This window comes from Phragmites australis, chromosome 5 (genome assembly GCF_958298935.1).
Source record: "Phragmites australis chromosome 5, lpPhrAust1.1, whole genome shotgun sequence".
NCBI classification, from domain to species: domain Eukaryota; kingdom Viridiplantae; phylum Streptophyta; class Magnoliopsida; order Poales; family Poaceae; genus Phragmites; species Phragmites australis.
In genome coordinates, this window is record NC_084925.1 from 14,702,803 (window position 1) to 14,717,811 (window position 15,009).

At 40.5% G+C, this 15,009-nt stretch overlaps 1 protein-coding gene across 1 annotated transcript; it reads right to left on the reverse strand.

The window, feature by feature from the left end:
- Positions 1-2,625: 2,625 nt before the first annotated feature.
- On the reverse strand, positions 2,626-13,319 carry LOC133918832 (protein DEHYDRATION-INDUCED 19 homolog 4-like). Its single transcript, XM_062362908.1, has 5 exons — positions 13,154-13,319; positions 12,140-12,279; positions 5,174-5,251; positions 4,788-5,071; positions 2,626-3,103 (listed from the first exon to the last, which is right to left on the reverse strand). The coding sequence occupies exons 1-5, from the start codon at positions 13,251-13,253 to the stop codon at positions 2,992-2,994; spliced, it is 714 nt and encodes a 237-aa protein (XP_062218892.1). The 5' UTR covers positions 13,254-13,319; the 3' UTR covers positions 2,626-2,991.
- Between the last annotated feature and the right edge of the window lie 1,690 nt (positions 13,320-15,009).

Here is a 15,009-nt window from a genome sequence, read left to right on the forward strand (position 1 = left end):
ACCGAGTCCAAAGGAACCACCAAACACCAAGACCGCGTGCGTGACTCAACAAAGACACACTTCACTACGATTTAAACCATATGTGAACAATGAGCATATATCAATTAAACAACAGCACTACATATTGAGGCATAAGAGTCACTTCCACTTCATTAAGTATTAATTGCAATAAGGACAACATCTGATATGCATATGGATGCAATGACATGCACTTCTATACCCTTACCCGACAATGTAAGAGTGTGTATCTGAAATGTACGATGATGCACCGGTACGGTCACAGCTATGTGCGGCGACTAAACTTCAAATGCAAATGTCATACTTATGATATACTTTACATGACAACGATAGATAAATCATTAACTGAATAATAGCCTTCTCCATTGTAGACCAAGGGGAGGGAGCAGCAGGGAGAGGTGCTGATTTGGTGGAGGGGCTTAGGGAAGGAGGGGGTGGGGTTTGGTTAGGATTCCCTCTTTTGTTTTCCTTTTCTAATTATCTGGTGCGTCCAAAATACATGAGTTCCAAACATTATGATCTAATATCCAAAACTGACAAGTGAGTAGTCAAACGGAAAGGTTTCGATGAACTTTAAGCATCCACGGTCTCTAATCGTCCATTCAAACCACGGATTAAAAAGTCAATTTTTGTCCATTCTACTCTCTGCGGTCAACGTTTTATTTTTATTTAAATAATCGGGTGTTATAATGGGTAATAAGATCATTTTCTAAGACAAATGCCAATTTGGTAATTGAAATTTGTAGCAGGATGTCATTTCGTGTCAACAACGTAGAAACTTTCATGTCACCATAATAACTTGCTCTGTTAAGTTGTACAGTGATATTCGCTGCAACTTTAACTGTTGTTCAGTTGTGCTGGAAGTATTCTCTACATATTATAAGGCCTATTTGATAGTTAGATTCTCCCAAATCAATGTCTTAGAAGTGATCATAAATTTTTGTTTAGCCTCAACATTAGAGAATAAGTTGTAGCATATGAACTCACACTACACACTACACACGTATACCCACACACATCTAGACCTATAACCTATACACACTTCTACTGAAAAGCGGACCATAATTTGGAGGATATCATCGCGTTCCCTTGTGATCCATAGAAGCTTGAGGATGACCGGAAGAAATCCAATAACTGGAGCTAAACCATCTAGTTCGCAAGTGACCATAATTTGGAGGACCGTAGCATCTAAATCCTCCTTCAAACTGGGCCATGCTTGATTTTTGTTTTCCAACTCAAGCCATCACTACTTTTGAGCGTTCTGAAGCAAATGGATTTGTGTCAAGTAATTCCTTTCGCATGTGAGGTTGTGTATGTTTCTTAAAGCCATACTTCACAGTTGCCCGCATACAGATATATGAATGATTCGCGAGTTATGGTCTAGCTCGTGAATTTGCTCATCCAGTTTTTCTTGGAGAGGATGAATTTCAAGGTTTCGCTTTGACGTATTAGCACACTGACCCCGGTTCATATTTTAACTTTTACCTTATACTGACTTGTTCTTCCACAAAGGGGAGAGGATAGTTAAATATTAATCTCACGACATATTTTCGCTACACAATGCAATGCAAACGGTGTGCAACACACATTGTTAGGTTTGCTCTTTCTCGGGATGTACAAAAGGACTTCCCATGCCGACACTTAGGATTGCAACTCCTGAATAGAAAATCTAGAAAGTGCATGTGCAACACCTTACATTGAAAAACTGGGCACCCAGCTTCCATCCTGGAAAGGTTGGTTTGGTTGCTCTCCTTTTAGGGCAGCTTTCCTTCGTGGCTCCTCCATCTCAACCTAGCATATGTCACTGTTGTCGCTTGCAGCATGGGCCATAAAAAAGAATGGCAACATCAGGCGCAACTTGCTGAAATAGAAAGAGGAGGGAAAATGAGGAGATGATTTGGCTCGTTAGTTGAGGGCCAAATTAAAGAAGCTGGCATCACTTACATTGATAATTAGGAAAGCGCTTTGACTCGATGGTTATGGTATGAATGGCATTACCCATCAAACTGTAGGTCAGCGGCGCAGATGTTCCTGCTTGTGATCCGACCTCAACGAAATGTTGGGAAAACATTGCACTCTGCAAGCCACTCGCTTCCAAGCTCGACAAGTTTTGTCTGTGCGTTGCACAAGGACAATTAGGATGACATTCATGGGTGCAGCTCAGACCATCTTTCCAATCTACAAGACGCCTATTCAGACATGGATCTGCGTCCGGCCCTGGAGTCTGATACCAGAGAAGAGTCTCGAAGTATGAACCAATTCACCTCGACTGACAGTCAGGGTACCCACTAGTAAAATTCTCCTAAATGTAATATTTATTTCATACAATGTGAACTTTTTCGATTGGATGAACTTTGCTCTTGTAATGCTAGCAGGATCCAATTGAGACAATATGATTCAAACCTTGTTCTCAATTTTTTCGTAGTTAAATATATTATATCATGTCATAATGCCCTACTCTATGACTTGAACAGGACCGGGTTCTGGTCCCAGGATGAAGAGGCAATGCATCAAGTTTTATGACTCAGACTAACCCAACACATTCAAACTTTGCAGTGCTCGAAGCTTAAAAGTGTAATGATCACAACTTTAGAGGGGGAAAAAGGCTTGAGTAAAAAGATCATGTAACTTCATGCATATACCAAACTTGAAAAGACAACCTTCAAATGTTCATAGTTGGAATCAAATTGGGTAAAGTTCATCACGTTCTGCATGACTACTATAAGAACGCTAGTCAATGCCTAGCAATCTGAATTTGGTCCGGAAAACAAATGTTCACAGCTACTTCCATAATATATAAGATAAGAGGCCCTCTGCTTCTTCAGTTGATCGGCGAGGTTGATGGAATCAGGTACCAGCCCCGGTCAGATGAACAACTTCAAGATATCGAAGATGGTTAAATCGTTATTCATCCAGACAAGCGAGTGGGCAAAAGGCCCACATGATTCTGGTGCATGAGCTTGTTTTATTCTGCTAGTCATCAAAAAGGGTAGTGACAAGTAGATCCTGTACAAAGGCTGATCTCACCGCAGCTCGCCTCCTCCTTCGCTCCCTCTCTTCATGATTAAGGTTGGAATCAGCAGCACTGAAAGAAGAAATTGCATTAACATTTCATCATGCCCTCAGAAGAGTCGATGCCATTTCATCATGCCCTCAGAAGACTCGATGCCAATGTGGAAATCAATGCAGTTCTCTCTACTGGAGTTTAAAATCCCATCATAATAATTGCATGTCCTCTATGTAGAAATAAGGGATGATCAACAGTGTACCTTGTTTAACATATATGCCTACATTCGATGCAGTGCGATAGTCTACTCAACCCAAAGTAGGTGGTTGCAAAGGTTGCCACTTTTATTTGAATTCAAGTACCACACAGGTGGTCCACTTTCATGCTGTGCACATGCTGGGGCGGGCCCAAATAGGGGCATGGGTATACAGATGTACATCCAAATTTTTCAAAGATGTTATTGCCACCTTCAATTCTTCAAAGATGTTAGTGCTAATTTGTTGTGCATAGTGCTTTAATCATAATTTCCAAATAAAAGACAAATTGTATTCCTTGTACTTAGACCTGGCAACAAGCCAGGGCAGGTCGGGTGCAAAATTTACCCCGTGGGAGTCACGGGTCAGGGGCAGGGGTAGTTATTCACCCGCGGGCGTCCACAGGGACCCAAAAAGGGGTGTTCAACCGACGGTCTAGCCCAGCCCACCTAACCCTAACCCTAGCCTCAGCGTCGTGGCACCGCCCGCACTCGCCGCCACTCCCGCCTCGGCTCCGCACCGCTGCCCGCGTTGGCTCCCAGCTCCCACCCATGGGGTCCCCGTTGAGTTTCGGGTCCACGCTGGGTTCAAGGCCAAGGGTGATTTTTCACTCGTTAGGTGTTTCGGGCTCAGGTCGGTTTTTTTATTCGGGTTCCAGATCGGGTACATTGTTGCTGCACCCGGCCTCAACCCACCCCGTTGCCAGGCCTACTTGTACTTAATTTATGTGATCATGTGGCATGTTGTCCTACTGATGCGTGAATTGAAAAACCAGTGTGAACAGAAATACAAAATTTACTTGAATGATATCTTATCTATTTTATAGTATGCGCTTTCCTACTGATAAATGGTGCAACCTATAGAGAGAAAGGGCTGCACAAGCACAGCCATGGTGAGCATCACAAACACTCTGACTGCAAATTTGCTCAGTATCTTGAATGCTTGTAAGCTTGAATTTGCTTAGTATTTTGAATGCTTGCATATTTTGCTCACATCTAATTCACCATCAATACGGGCTCACATCTTGTCATTGTGAAATCTTTATGGTTATTGAACAACTTTTTTAGCGATGTAGACCCATTGATGAAATGCTGCGTCCGCCACTGTGCATGTGCATTAATTCAATTTCTCAACATCCGCTAAAGTTTAGCAAGCTTAACTTCAGGGCTCGATGAGAGCCCACGTGTTGGTGGATCTAGTATGAGACTTATAGCCCTGTTTGTTTTCAACATTGGACATGTATATCTGTTATAACAGTGTATTATTCAAAAATCAAACTTAAATTTACGCTCCAGGCATGTTTGGTCAAACTTAAGCTTATATGTAAAAGAGGGGTTTAAGCTTATCATGGAAGCTCATAAGCAAGGTGCAACAAGAAGTGCTTTCGGTTCTTAATGGTGCCCCAATGCCACAGGGTTGGAATGAGACAACAATAGTGCTAATTCCGAAAAAATTAGACTCAGCAAACTAATAGTAGTAAAAGAGACATGAAAACACATTGATCATACCTCGTCTTCCAAGTCTTTGAAGGTAGTGCTCTTTTAAACCAATTATTTTCCACCACAGCAGGAGCAGAAGATTTTGATGTGTCTTCTGCTTCTGATGAAGATAAATTTAAAACTAGGGAAGATAGCAGTGAATCAGTGACTGAACTTGATGTATTGGTACTGCTGCTTCGAGCACTATTTCCGAGAAGCAACTTTAAGTAGGTCTCTTGAAGATCTCTCCCTCCATAGGAGAGAATTTGGTTACCAGTACCAGCAACTCTACTAAATCGGTGATGTCTCTGCAAGTGCACATCATTAAGGAAACATATGACAGTTACAGCAACAAAAACACTTATTCAAAAACTGTGTAAATTGCCTATAAAGAATTAATCATCTAAAAAGGATATTTTAAACAGATAGCCATGCTGAAGGGTTATATGATCCAACAAGTCCTTCGAAATCCTAGCCGAGCAAATTGGGCAAGCCTGTGAGAGTATAATGTGAGGTTAGAAACTGTAGAATAATATTATATAATGGATGTAATGCACTGAACTGCTCGTAATGCCAATAGCTGGCTTCTGGGGCTTATGGTGTATAAGCCCCCCCAAAAGATCTGATTTTCAGCATAAGCCCAAAAACCTTGTGGGAATGTCTTGCTTATATGCATGGTGGTGTTTGAAGTGGGGAAGGAGCTACGTGTGAAGGCTACACCTTATTCCCCTTACATAAGCCGAAGCCATCCTTTTATGTCCCTCAGTTTGGACACAACTTCAGCTTAAGCTTAGGATAAGCCACGTATGAGATTTGCTTAGGTACGTTCATATTTTTTTATGGCTTAGGTTTGTTCAATTTGACAAGGCAATGGGATAAATGAAGAATACAACAATAAAACAAAACCTTTTAGTGCCAAGCAAGTGGGGTAGGCTAGAGATGACACCTAATAAGAGCCACCAACAATGAGGATATAAAAGTAAAAAAAAGTTAATAATAGTAAAAGAAGATGGATAGCCTAGGTCATGGTTCGGGCACATGGATTGCTGATTTCCACATGCTCCTATCCAAGGATAATTCTCTGGGCATATGATTAATGTCCAAACAGTCCCTTCCCCTAAAAAAAATCCTAACAGTCTAAGACACTACTGTAGGAATACCAGACCAAACAGATAAGCAATTGTACCTTGGGAGTGTGCTATCCACGTCCATTACTTAGACAAACTGTGAGCATGATAACTGTTATGTATGACAAACTTTTACTAAATTTAGTTTTAGTACATTGAATGAATATTTGCATCGTGCAACTAATTACTGTATATGTTCATGTGCAGATAGGCAGTTTTAGCTCCACAAGTTCAGAAGACCTCAATTGTCACTTAGACTAAGCATCTTCCATTGTTTCTTTCAATATTTCAGTACTACAGAGAAGAAAAGAAAACTTGCCTGACACACCCCATCTCCTTGTCGTGACTTTAGTGCCTGACTGCTTATGTACTCTCAGTACCCAATTCTCAGATATTTAATTGGCCAGTTGCAATAATTAAAGCCATTTCTTCGAATGAAACAAATGTGGGAACTGTAGTAACTTGTAACTTAAAAAAAAACTCGATCAACCTAAGAGAAACTAGGTGGTATTATATTAAGAAGAAATAGGCACCCAAATTCAAGTTGAAGAGAACTCGAACCTGGGTGGTGGGGGTGGGGGTGGGGGTGTACACCCACACCTCCCACCATCCTATAACTTATAACTTAAGAAGTTTCACTGAAAAACAGGCTGGGTTACAGTAGCTTTCCGGTTCTGTACTGTAAGAAAAACGTAATAATAGTAAAAAAGAAACAAAGTTACTCTGAGTTTGATTTTCCCAGTTTCTATCTCATTTTGAACAAACAGACCTTAAAACTGTATGAATTGTTGAAACTCCTCATACTGTGCGATATTGTACAGTGTTGCCGCCAATTAAGCAGAGATGTGGAGAAAGATGTATTAAGTGCAACATGGGAGCTTCAATTAGCCAAATAAGCAAAAAATGAGTTACGCAACATCTTCCAACTATTCAAATGGGAATGTGACAATTGGGTCCATTTTGACCGAGTAAAGGGGTATCCTGGCTAACAGGCTCCGAGGGGACCTAACAACTAGAGCAGCATACTCCCTGAGGTCTGATCAATCGTGCGACCACAGCGACCAGTCTAACACCCGCACGACCAGTCTCCCTATACCATCGCTTGTACCCGCGATCAGCCCCACTAGTCGCAGGGCCAGATTTGACGTAACCTGTCTAGAGTGCAGTTGCTAATATCCACTCAAGTGTTTTCTTTCACAAGGTGCCAGCACTAGAGGACGAAGTCATAGACGACGCAGTTGAGCATTGTCTTATCTCGTAACATTAAATGCAGCGGGTAGAACTTTGCAGGCCGGCACGGCGGCGCATGGCGGATGGGACGTTGTCAGCAGCCCGACTAGGCAAGTGGACGGGGTCGGCGTAGAAGGGCATTGTCTCGTCCTGTAGCATTAAATGTTACAGGGTAGAACTTTGCAGGCCGGTACGACAGTGAATGGCGGATGGGACACCATCAGCAGCCCGACCAGGCAAGTGGTTGGAGTCGGCACAAAAGGACCTTGTCCCGTCCCGTAGCATTAAATGTCGCGGGATGAAACTTTGCAGGCCAGCACGATAGCGCATGGCAACAAGACGTATGGTGCCCTCAGAGCAAATGGGCACGCCTGGTCCTCCGTAATGATGGTTTGGATTAGAAATTAGGATGAGCAGATGCCTTCTATTTGGACTCACATGTAAGTTCTCCTCCTCCCTACTATATAAAAGGATGAGGATCTCGTTCCTAAGGGGAGGGGCGGGGGAACTAAAAAAATATTATCTGTAATCAACTGAGATCCTTCATAACACACACAGGACGTAGGGCTATTATCCTCCGGGAGACCCGAACCTATATAACTCCTTGTGTCTCCTAGTTCACCGAACACACACCTGTTTCCTGAAACACCGTCTACGCGTCCACTGTCCAGCATACCCCAGAATCACTGTCAGGAATTTACCCTCGACAATATTGATGTGGATCAGTGTGCATGGGCCTGTGTGGATGGGTGGGGGTTATGCTCAAAAAATAGATGTCAAGGGGGAAATTTAACTCAGGGTACACAAACTACATAAGCTTGTGGCCAAATATCATACCCGGTTTTAACAGATAAAACCAAATGCGATTTATGTGTGCTCAGAATGTTCAACACACGTAAAGACGTCACAGGTGAAGTAACAAAAGCAATATTTTTATTAATTAAACGTTAACTCTTATATCAATTGACATATATCTACAGCGGAACATAGTCACTGGCATCCAACAACACCGCAAGCAACCGACCGGGAGACACGCGCCTAAAACGTCACAATCTCGTCTTGTTAATCTTCAACATCTTCACTCACTGAGCAGCACCACACATGTCGCGTGGCATAGGAAAAATAGCAAGTGTGAGCACATGACGCGCTCAGTAAGTGTGGGAAAGATAATGATATGCAGGCTTTTAACAAGTATAGACTAACACATGATATATTTGCGTAAATACGAGTAATAAAAAGATATTTGAATTCAAAAAGCATTAAACAATTATTAAGTGAATGTAACCCATACAGTGCAACACCTAGCATACAAGACTCGCCACCTTGCATACCATAATCATCTAGTACTCCTTATACTATAACCAAAACCACAACCAAACCCATAACCACAACCCACTAATCATGTAGAGATTCAAGTCTCTCATAACCGGAGCACAACTGTTATAACAGTTTTTACACTCTGCAGAGGTTGTCCAGCTTTCCCCACGAGTCAGTGAATTCCATGTTGCCGTGTTTGCAAGACACTTAACATACGCTAGTGGTGTGCCGCCAAGAAATCACTTAATGACATTTTCCACTAACCAGAGCTTAATCCAGTATGCATCTAGCCACTAGGTTTCACCGCCAAGGTTTACACGAGTCTAACTCGTACCCAGAAGCCCCCTTTTGTGCTGACACAACACACACTGGATAGACTCTAACTAGTATGTCACGACTTACCCATATCAACCTCATAATTGGTACATTACTTCTTGGGTTGTCGTTCCATAATCCGGTTCTTATATGTGACACTTGGGCAAAAACTATCCAACAGGAAAATAACCAACAAAATCTAACACATTTTCTTGGAACGTATCCACAAACTCACTACATGAACCACTATTATCAAACCAACTCCTTGCCCTAAGTCCTAGGGTTCCATTTACTAGATCAAGTTCAACATCACCATTGCATATGTCCACTAAACATGTATCACTTCTCAACATCCAAAAGCATAACTAAGCAATTCTACTCAAGAGACTCATATCAACTACCACTTAAGCTTCAAGAAATGTAAAAAAAGAACTAGGTAAACCCTAACATAGGTGACTACCTATCAAATTGAAAGACATTGCATGCAATTTTGTAAAACAAAATATTTAAAACATAGGTTCAAGATGATCAAGGACACTTGTCTTTTACCCAATATTGCTCAGTGTTGACGAAACTTTGGTCTTGAAGTCCCTTGAACTGCTCCAAAACGTTATCGACTAATCGCGAGAACTACCGACAAACAACATAAAGGAAAACACTAAGAACAACATATCAAACATCATTAAAACAGTTTAAAAACCCTATGGTTGGATAGGTATGATTTTAGAAACATTTAGACGCAAGAATCGTCTAAATCGGAGTTAAGATGAAAAGAGAACAGGCTTTCGGAAGATGGATTAAACTGAAAAGGAAAGACTAGTTTACTGAAATTATCTTCCTATGAAAAAGAGTTTATTGCACAATTACTGTGTCAGACTTAACAACATCATTGCGCAAGATTGGCTATAAAATTTAAGAAACCGTATGAACAGAGACGTTCATATTTCCTGGGAACACAATGCTACAGCATGGGTTTTGATAGATCATCCACTTAGAGAAAGAACGATCAGCAGAGATGAGATGGGTGATGGATGTGACATGCTGTGGTTGGCAATCGTGTTCCAGTCGTGTTGCTGCACAAACGAGGATGGGCTCCTAGGGTCATGTAGAAGACTCGATGGGACACGCCGTGACGTGGTTGGTGCATCCATACGGCTTTCGGATTGACGGGGAACGCGAATGCAAATCCGATGCGCGCGCAAAGCGCGTCTAGAAACCTAACAGCGACCATGTCGACCTTGACTCCGGTGGTTTGGCTGCTCTACTGGCCGACCTAGTTGGTGAGGGCGTGGGGAACATTATGGGTCATGCATTGGTGAAAGAGCTTGGTGATTTGACTTCTAGTCGGCCGAGAACATCGATGCCAATCGGTGATGACGCAGCTGTCCGCGACGGCGACGACCGTGGCGGCGTAGATCGGGTTTTAGCCAGGACTAGGGCTTGGCTAAGGACTTAGTATGATGGTAAAACAGTATTAAGGGAGGAGGGGAAGGAGTCTTCACCTTGCTTCGATGGTCAAGAAAGGAGGATTCGCGGAGAAGACGACGCAGCGCAACTTTTATTTATAGGGCTAGCGGCGGCTGGCTGAGGTGGAGTTCAATCCGAACACGAATCGAGTTCGAGTTCGAGAAGTCGGTTAGGATTTCCTTTTCCGCAACTCTATTCCGAGGATGATATCACCACCGTCCGGACTCCAAATTGAACGTTTCTGGACTCTAAATTGTAGTACTCGAAAAGATCTATAACTTTGGTATTCATTGGAACTTCTGAAAACGTCATCTTGATTTTCAAAAATGCACCACAAGATAAATTGTTTGAACTCAGACTTATCTGCGCAACACTGATTTCGGGGGGCCATAACTCCTAGCTCCATTATCCAAAAGGGGACTTCCATATGTTCAAGTCAAAGCTCTCGACGAGACCTACAGCTTTTGTATTGTCAAGATTTACATTTAAGGCCGTTTTGAACTCCGAAACTTCATGGGAAGATAAGGCTATCCAAGACTCCGCGAAAATTTGCAGATTTCATGGATCTTTTTTGTTGGGCATTCTAGATGATTTGTGTGCCGGCCAAGGGCTTAGGCTTGGATAGGATTGGGTCCAATGGCACCTTAGGCATATCTAGGGTTTTAGGAAAAAACCTTTTGCAGAGAAATTTGGATAGAGTTTGAATTTGAATTAAGCTTGGAGTGAATTTAAGAGAAACAAAAAGTGATGTTAAACAAGAATAGGAGCAGATAAGGAATTTGAATTTGGATTTGTGTAGAATTTGAGAAAGATGAGAGATTGACTTTAAATAAGGATTTGAATAATATTTGAATTGAACTATAGAAGGATCAGGTATGATCAAAGATTGAATAAATGATGAATTCAAAGATTTTGAATTCCAACCATTAAGATCATTAACTAGTTTACTACAGAGTTTTGTAAAAACCCATCCGAAATCTTTTTCACTCAAAACAGCAAAAAGAACGAAAAAGAAAAAGAACTCTAATGCATTTACCTGACTCCTAACAAAACTCAGCATGTAATGCACACAAAATAATAACCTATATTAATTGATTGTTTATGAAAATAGGTTTTAAACCTATTCTATTGGTGAAGCTATTCAATAATCTTAGAAAATTGTAGAAATTTGAGAAATCTGAAAATCAGAGTATGACACCAAAACACATAGGTACTTGTATACAGTGACTCTAAGTCCTTGCTGGAGGCTGTTTAGACACTTGATAATCACCATCCATAGCCTAGTAGAGTCCCTAGAAGCAAAAGAAATACCTGAACTTTTCTAATCTGTATTGTCTAATTTAGACATAGAGCAAGAACAATGCACCCATTTTTCCAAAGCTTGACATCATCTCAAGCCAACCTAGATGAGCTATGATGGAGAATTTCCCGTGCGCCTCTTAGTCAATCAAGTTCGTGAACAGATGAACTAAGATTGGTTGAGTAAGCTTGCAGGTCATGTAAAAAATTGTCAAGACCATGTTTATTCAGCGTTTTTAGTTTTGTTTTCTAAGAATGAGAAGCATTATTTGAATAAAAACCGAATTATCATTCTGAGGTGAACACTGAAGTATATATTTTTGTATAGAACATATGAAACAAACTTCAATTAGAACAACCAACAAAATACAGGGTCCAACAACTGCTTGTGGAAAAACAATCATACAGCCCTTCAGCATAATGAACTGGTAGCTAAATAAGAACATATTTTCTAGCGCAACTATGGAGAACCAATGACACTTCTTAGTTCTTAGTTCTTACATCTCACACAGAACGTCACTAGTATGGATTCAGCTAGCTTTCAATCTACATTTCCCTGTAAATGTTCTGGATATTGCACGTCAAATAAAAGAAGCACATAACACAACTAGAAGGAACTGAACTTACCACAACTTTAGACTCAAAAGGGTGCTCATCCTCCAAATGGGTGCAAAGAGATGTAATGTCGTGATCTTCATAGCAGTAAGGGCATTGGAACTCTGAGCATACCTCGTCTTCTGGTTCGATACCATCGTACCCAAACTGATCTGTAAGTGTGTTTATTTTAAATACAAACAAAGTGTTTTTATAGAAAAATAATAATATTAAAGATTGCACTTTTCATCTCGAAGTACCAGGCATATCTGTACTGCCCAAAAAAAAAAGTCGTATCGCAAAGCAAAGTCTAATGCATCATTTCAGATATAAGGATTCTAGACCATGCTAGGAACTTATATGTGCAACAGAGTTTAGGATTGTGCCAACCAATTGCTAGTTCAGGTTATGTCTTCTGTCTGAGTGTCATGGATAGAGTTCCTCTAAATAAATGTTGGTAGATTTATTGTCGATTTTTCCAGGATTTGATCCTGTGATATCTCAATTGCTGAACACTATGATAACCAAAACTACACCATTCAGATAAATATAATATTAAAAGATTATAACATTTGACATAGCAAGCAATCAAATTCCAAGCCCCAACCTTTAGCAATGCTGGCATAAAGGAGGATAATAGATATGCTGAACCAAAAGTTTCATTATGTGAGCATAATTCGTTCATATGCCGTAGGTAGAAGTCAAACAATCTCAAAAGTCTTTTTCCTTTCGTTTCATTCCTTCCTCTCCTTATTACGAATCTAATTACCATACCAACGAACGAAACTAAGATGCATTCCTGCTGGAAGATCGAACCTTTTTTAGGTGCTCACCAAAGAGAACATAAATCCATAGAAGATCGCACAAATTACAAGAAATAAACAGGTCAGGACCGAACCCCCCCCCCCCCCCCGATCCCTCAAGCGGCGAATCGAGATCCAACAGAGGACCCGCGCCATGGCACAGCCCAATCCGGACAAGTTTGGATCGTCGTCAGCTCAAGAAAGGCCGCATCTTTCTATGCCGGGATGAAAACTAGAAGGATACCGTGTAGGGACGCGGGGGTGGCATGGTGGCGCTGCGCACGCTGCAGCGCGTACTGCCGCTTGGCGGCCATGAGGCGCGAGATCCAGAGGTCGGAATCCATGGCCGCTGCAAGCTCCCCCTCCTCCTGGCCTCCCCTCTCCCCCTCTCTGTCCCCTCTGGCCCTCCCCACGGTAGAAGGCACTCCCAACCAAAAGTTAATTAAAAACAAATATCTATTTCCTGGTCATTTACTCATTTTTCCTATTTTTGTTAGGACAATGTTTCTTTCGTGTACACAGCCAGACATGTTTAGTAGAGCTCTCTCTGATTAAAATTTTTTATAGAGAGTAATTTTTTAGTAAATGATTTTATGGTTAAAATTGTTTTTCTAGTGATTCTCGATAATAAACTATATAAAAAAATGATTCTGTGCGAAAAGTGAATCAGGAGAAGCTGTTTTTTCAGCTTTCCAGATTCTAGTTTATTTTAGAGAATCACTCTCATAGATTACACTCATAGATTACACTAAAAAGTTAAAAATTAAAAACTGTTGTTTAGCAGAGCCTTTCTGATTACAATCGAAAAGCTACTATATGAGCTTTGCTAAATAAAACTTAAGACTTGTAAATTAGGGTTAGGACAAAAATAGGCAGAGCAGGAAACTGAGTCAGGGTCTTTTGTAGGATCCAGGTAGGGACGTGATCCTTGAAGCAAATACAGATGAGGTATTAGCTCATCTTAGCCGTGTCACTATCAGCGAGCGTCGTGAGTATGCCCGAGCTCACTTACTTTTCTTCTCCTCTTTTTGCCTAAATAAATATTTTTCTATACATCCAAAAATCAACAAATTTTTGTAAGCTTCTATAATTCATATGCAACCCGTTTTAATTGATTTGGTCTAAAAAGATTGAGTCAATATTCAATTAAAGTTCTTAAGTTGCACAAAACTTTGAAAATTTTTAATTGAAGATCGGCTCAGTCTTTTTAGGCCAAACCAATTAAAATGAGTTATATATGAATTATAAAAATCCGTAAAAATTTATAGATTTTTTGGTGCATAGGAAAATGTTTGTTTGGGCAAAGAGAGAGGAGAAGAGAAATAAATTAGCACGTGTACTGTTCAAGGCGCTCCCAATTTTTAATCTTGGCTTCAGATGAGCAAAGGTAGAGGATCCGCGTCTTCCGGGCAGGACTTTTTTAATCTTTTAATTAAGTTTTTTAAAATAAATCCTCTTTTTTTAAACTTTTAACTAAAAACAATTTTCTATTTCCTAGTCATTTTTCTAATTTTTTCTAGGATGATGATTTTTTTTTACAAACATGAGATTTTGGTCTTATTTGGTACAGCACGCTTCTGCACAATCCGCTTCCTGAAGAATTATGTGAAAAGGAGATTTTGTTTATCCGAATTATGTAGTTTATTTTTAGAATCTGCTTCCTAATAATCTGCTGCAGAATTCTATCATTTGGTACAACTTCTGTAGAATATTTTAAAATCTACAAGCAAAAACTATACCAAATAGAAACTTTTAAAAATTAAAACTCGTAAAAATAGAGTCGGACAAGAGTGGCCAGAGCAAGAAAGAAGTCAGAACTCAAAAGAGGGTCTTTTTAAGGTTTGAGGTAGGACTTTTTTTTAACCTTTTAATGAAGTTTTTTAAAATAAATCCTCTTCTTCCAAACTTTTAACAATAAATATTTGGTCATGCCATTAACCTTAGCTTGGCTGACTGACTTTGGCGTGCCTAGGTGGGCTCTCACGCCATCAAAAAAAGCCTTGTGCGACAAGGATTTGGCCGCTCCACGTTTTAAACATTAGTGCCGGAGAGTTTATTTTTAAATATTAGTTGAAAAAGGTACATAACCTTTAAAGATCT

Excerpts from the sequence above, each read along its gene's own strand:
- LOC133918832 (XM_062362908.1), bottom strand. The coding sequence starts at position 13,253 with ATGGATTCCGACCTCTGGATCTCGCGCCTCATGGCCGCCAAGCGGCAG. Across the intron at positions 12,280-13,153 it reads CACCCCCGCGTCCCTACACG|ATCAGTTTGGGTACGATGGT; the intron begins GTATCCTTCTAG and ends ACACACTTACAG. Across the intron at positions 3,104-4,787 it reads TCAAAGACTTGGAAGACGAG|TGCTGCTGATTCCAACCTTA; the intron begins GTATGATCAATG and ends TTCTTCTTTCAG.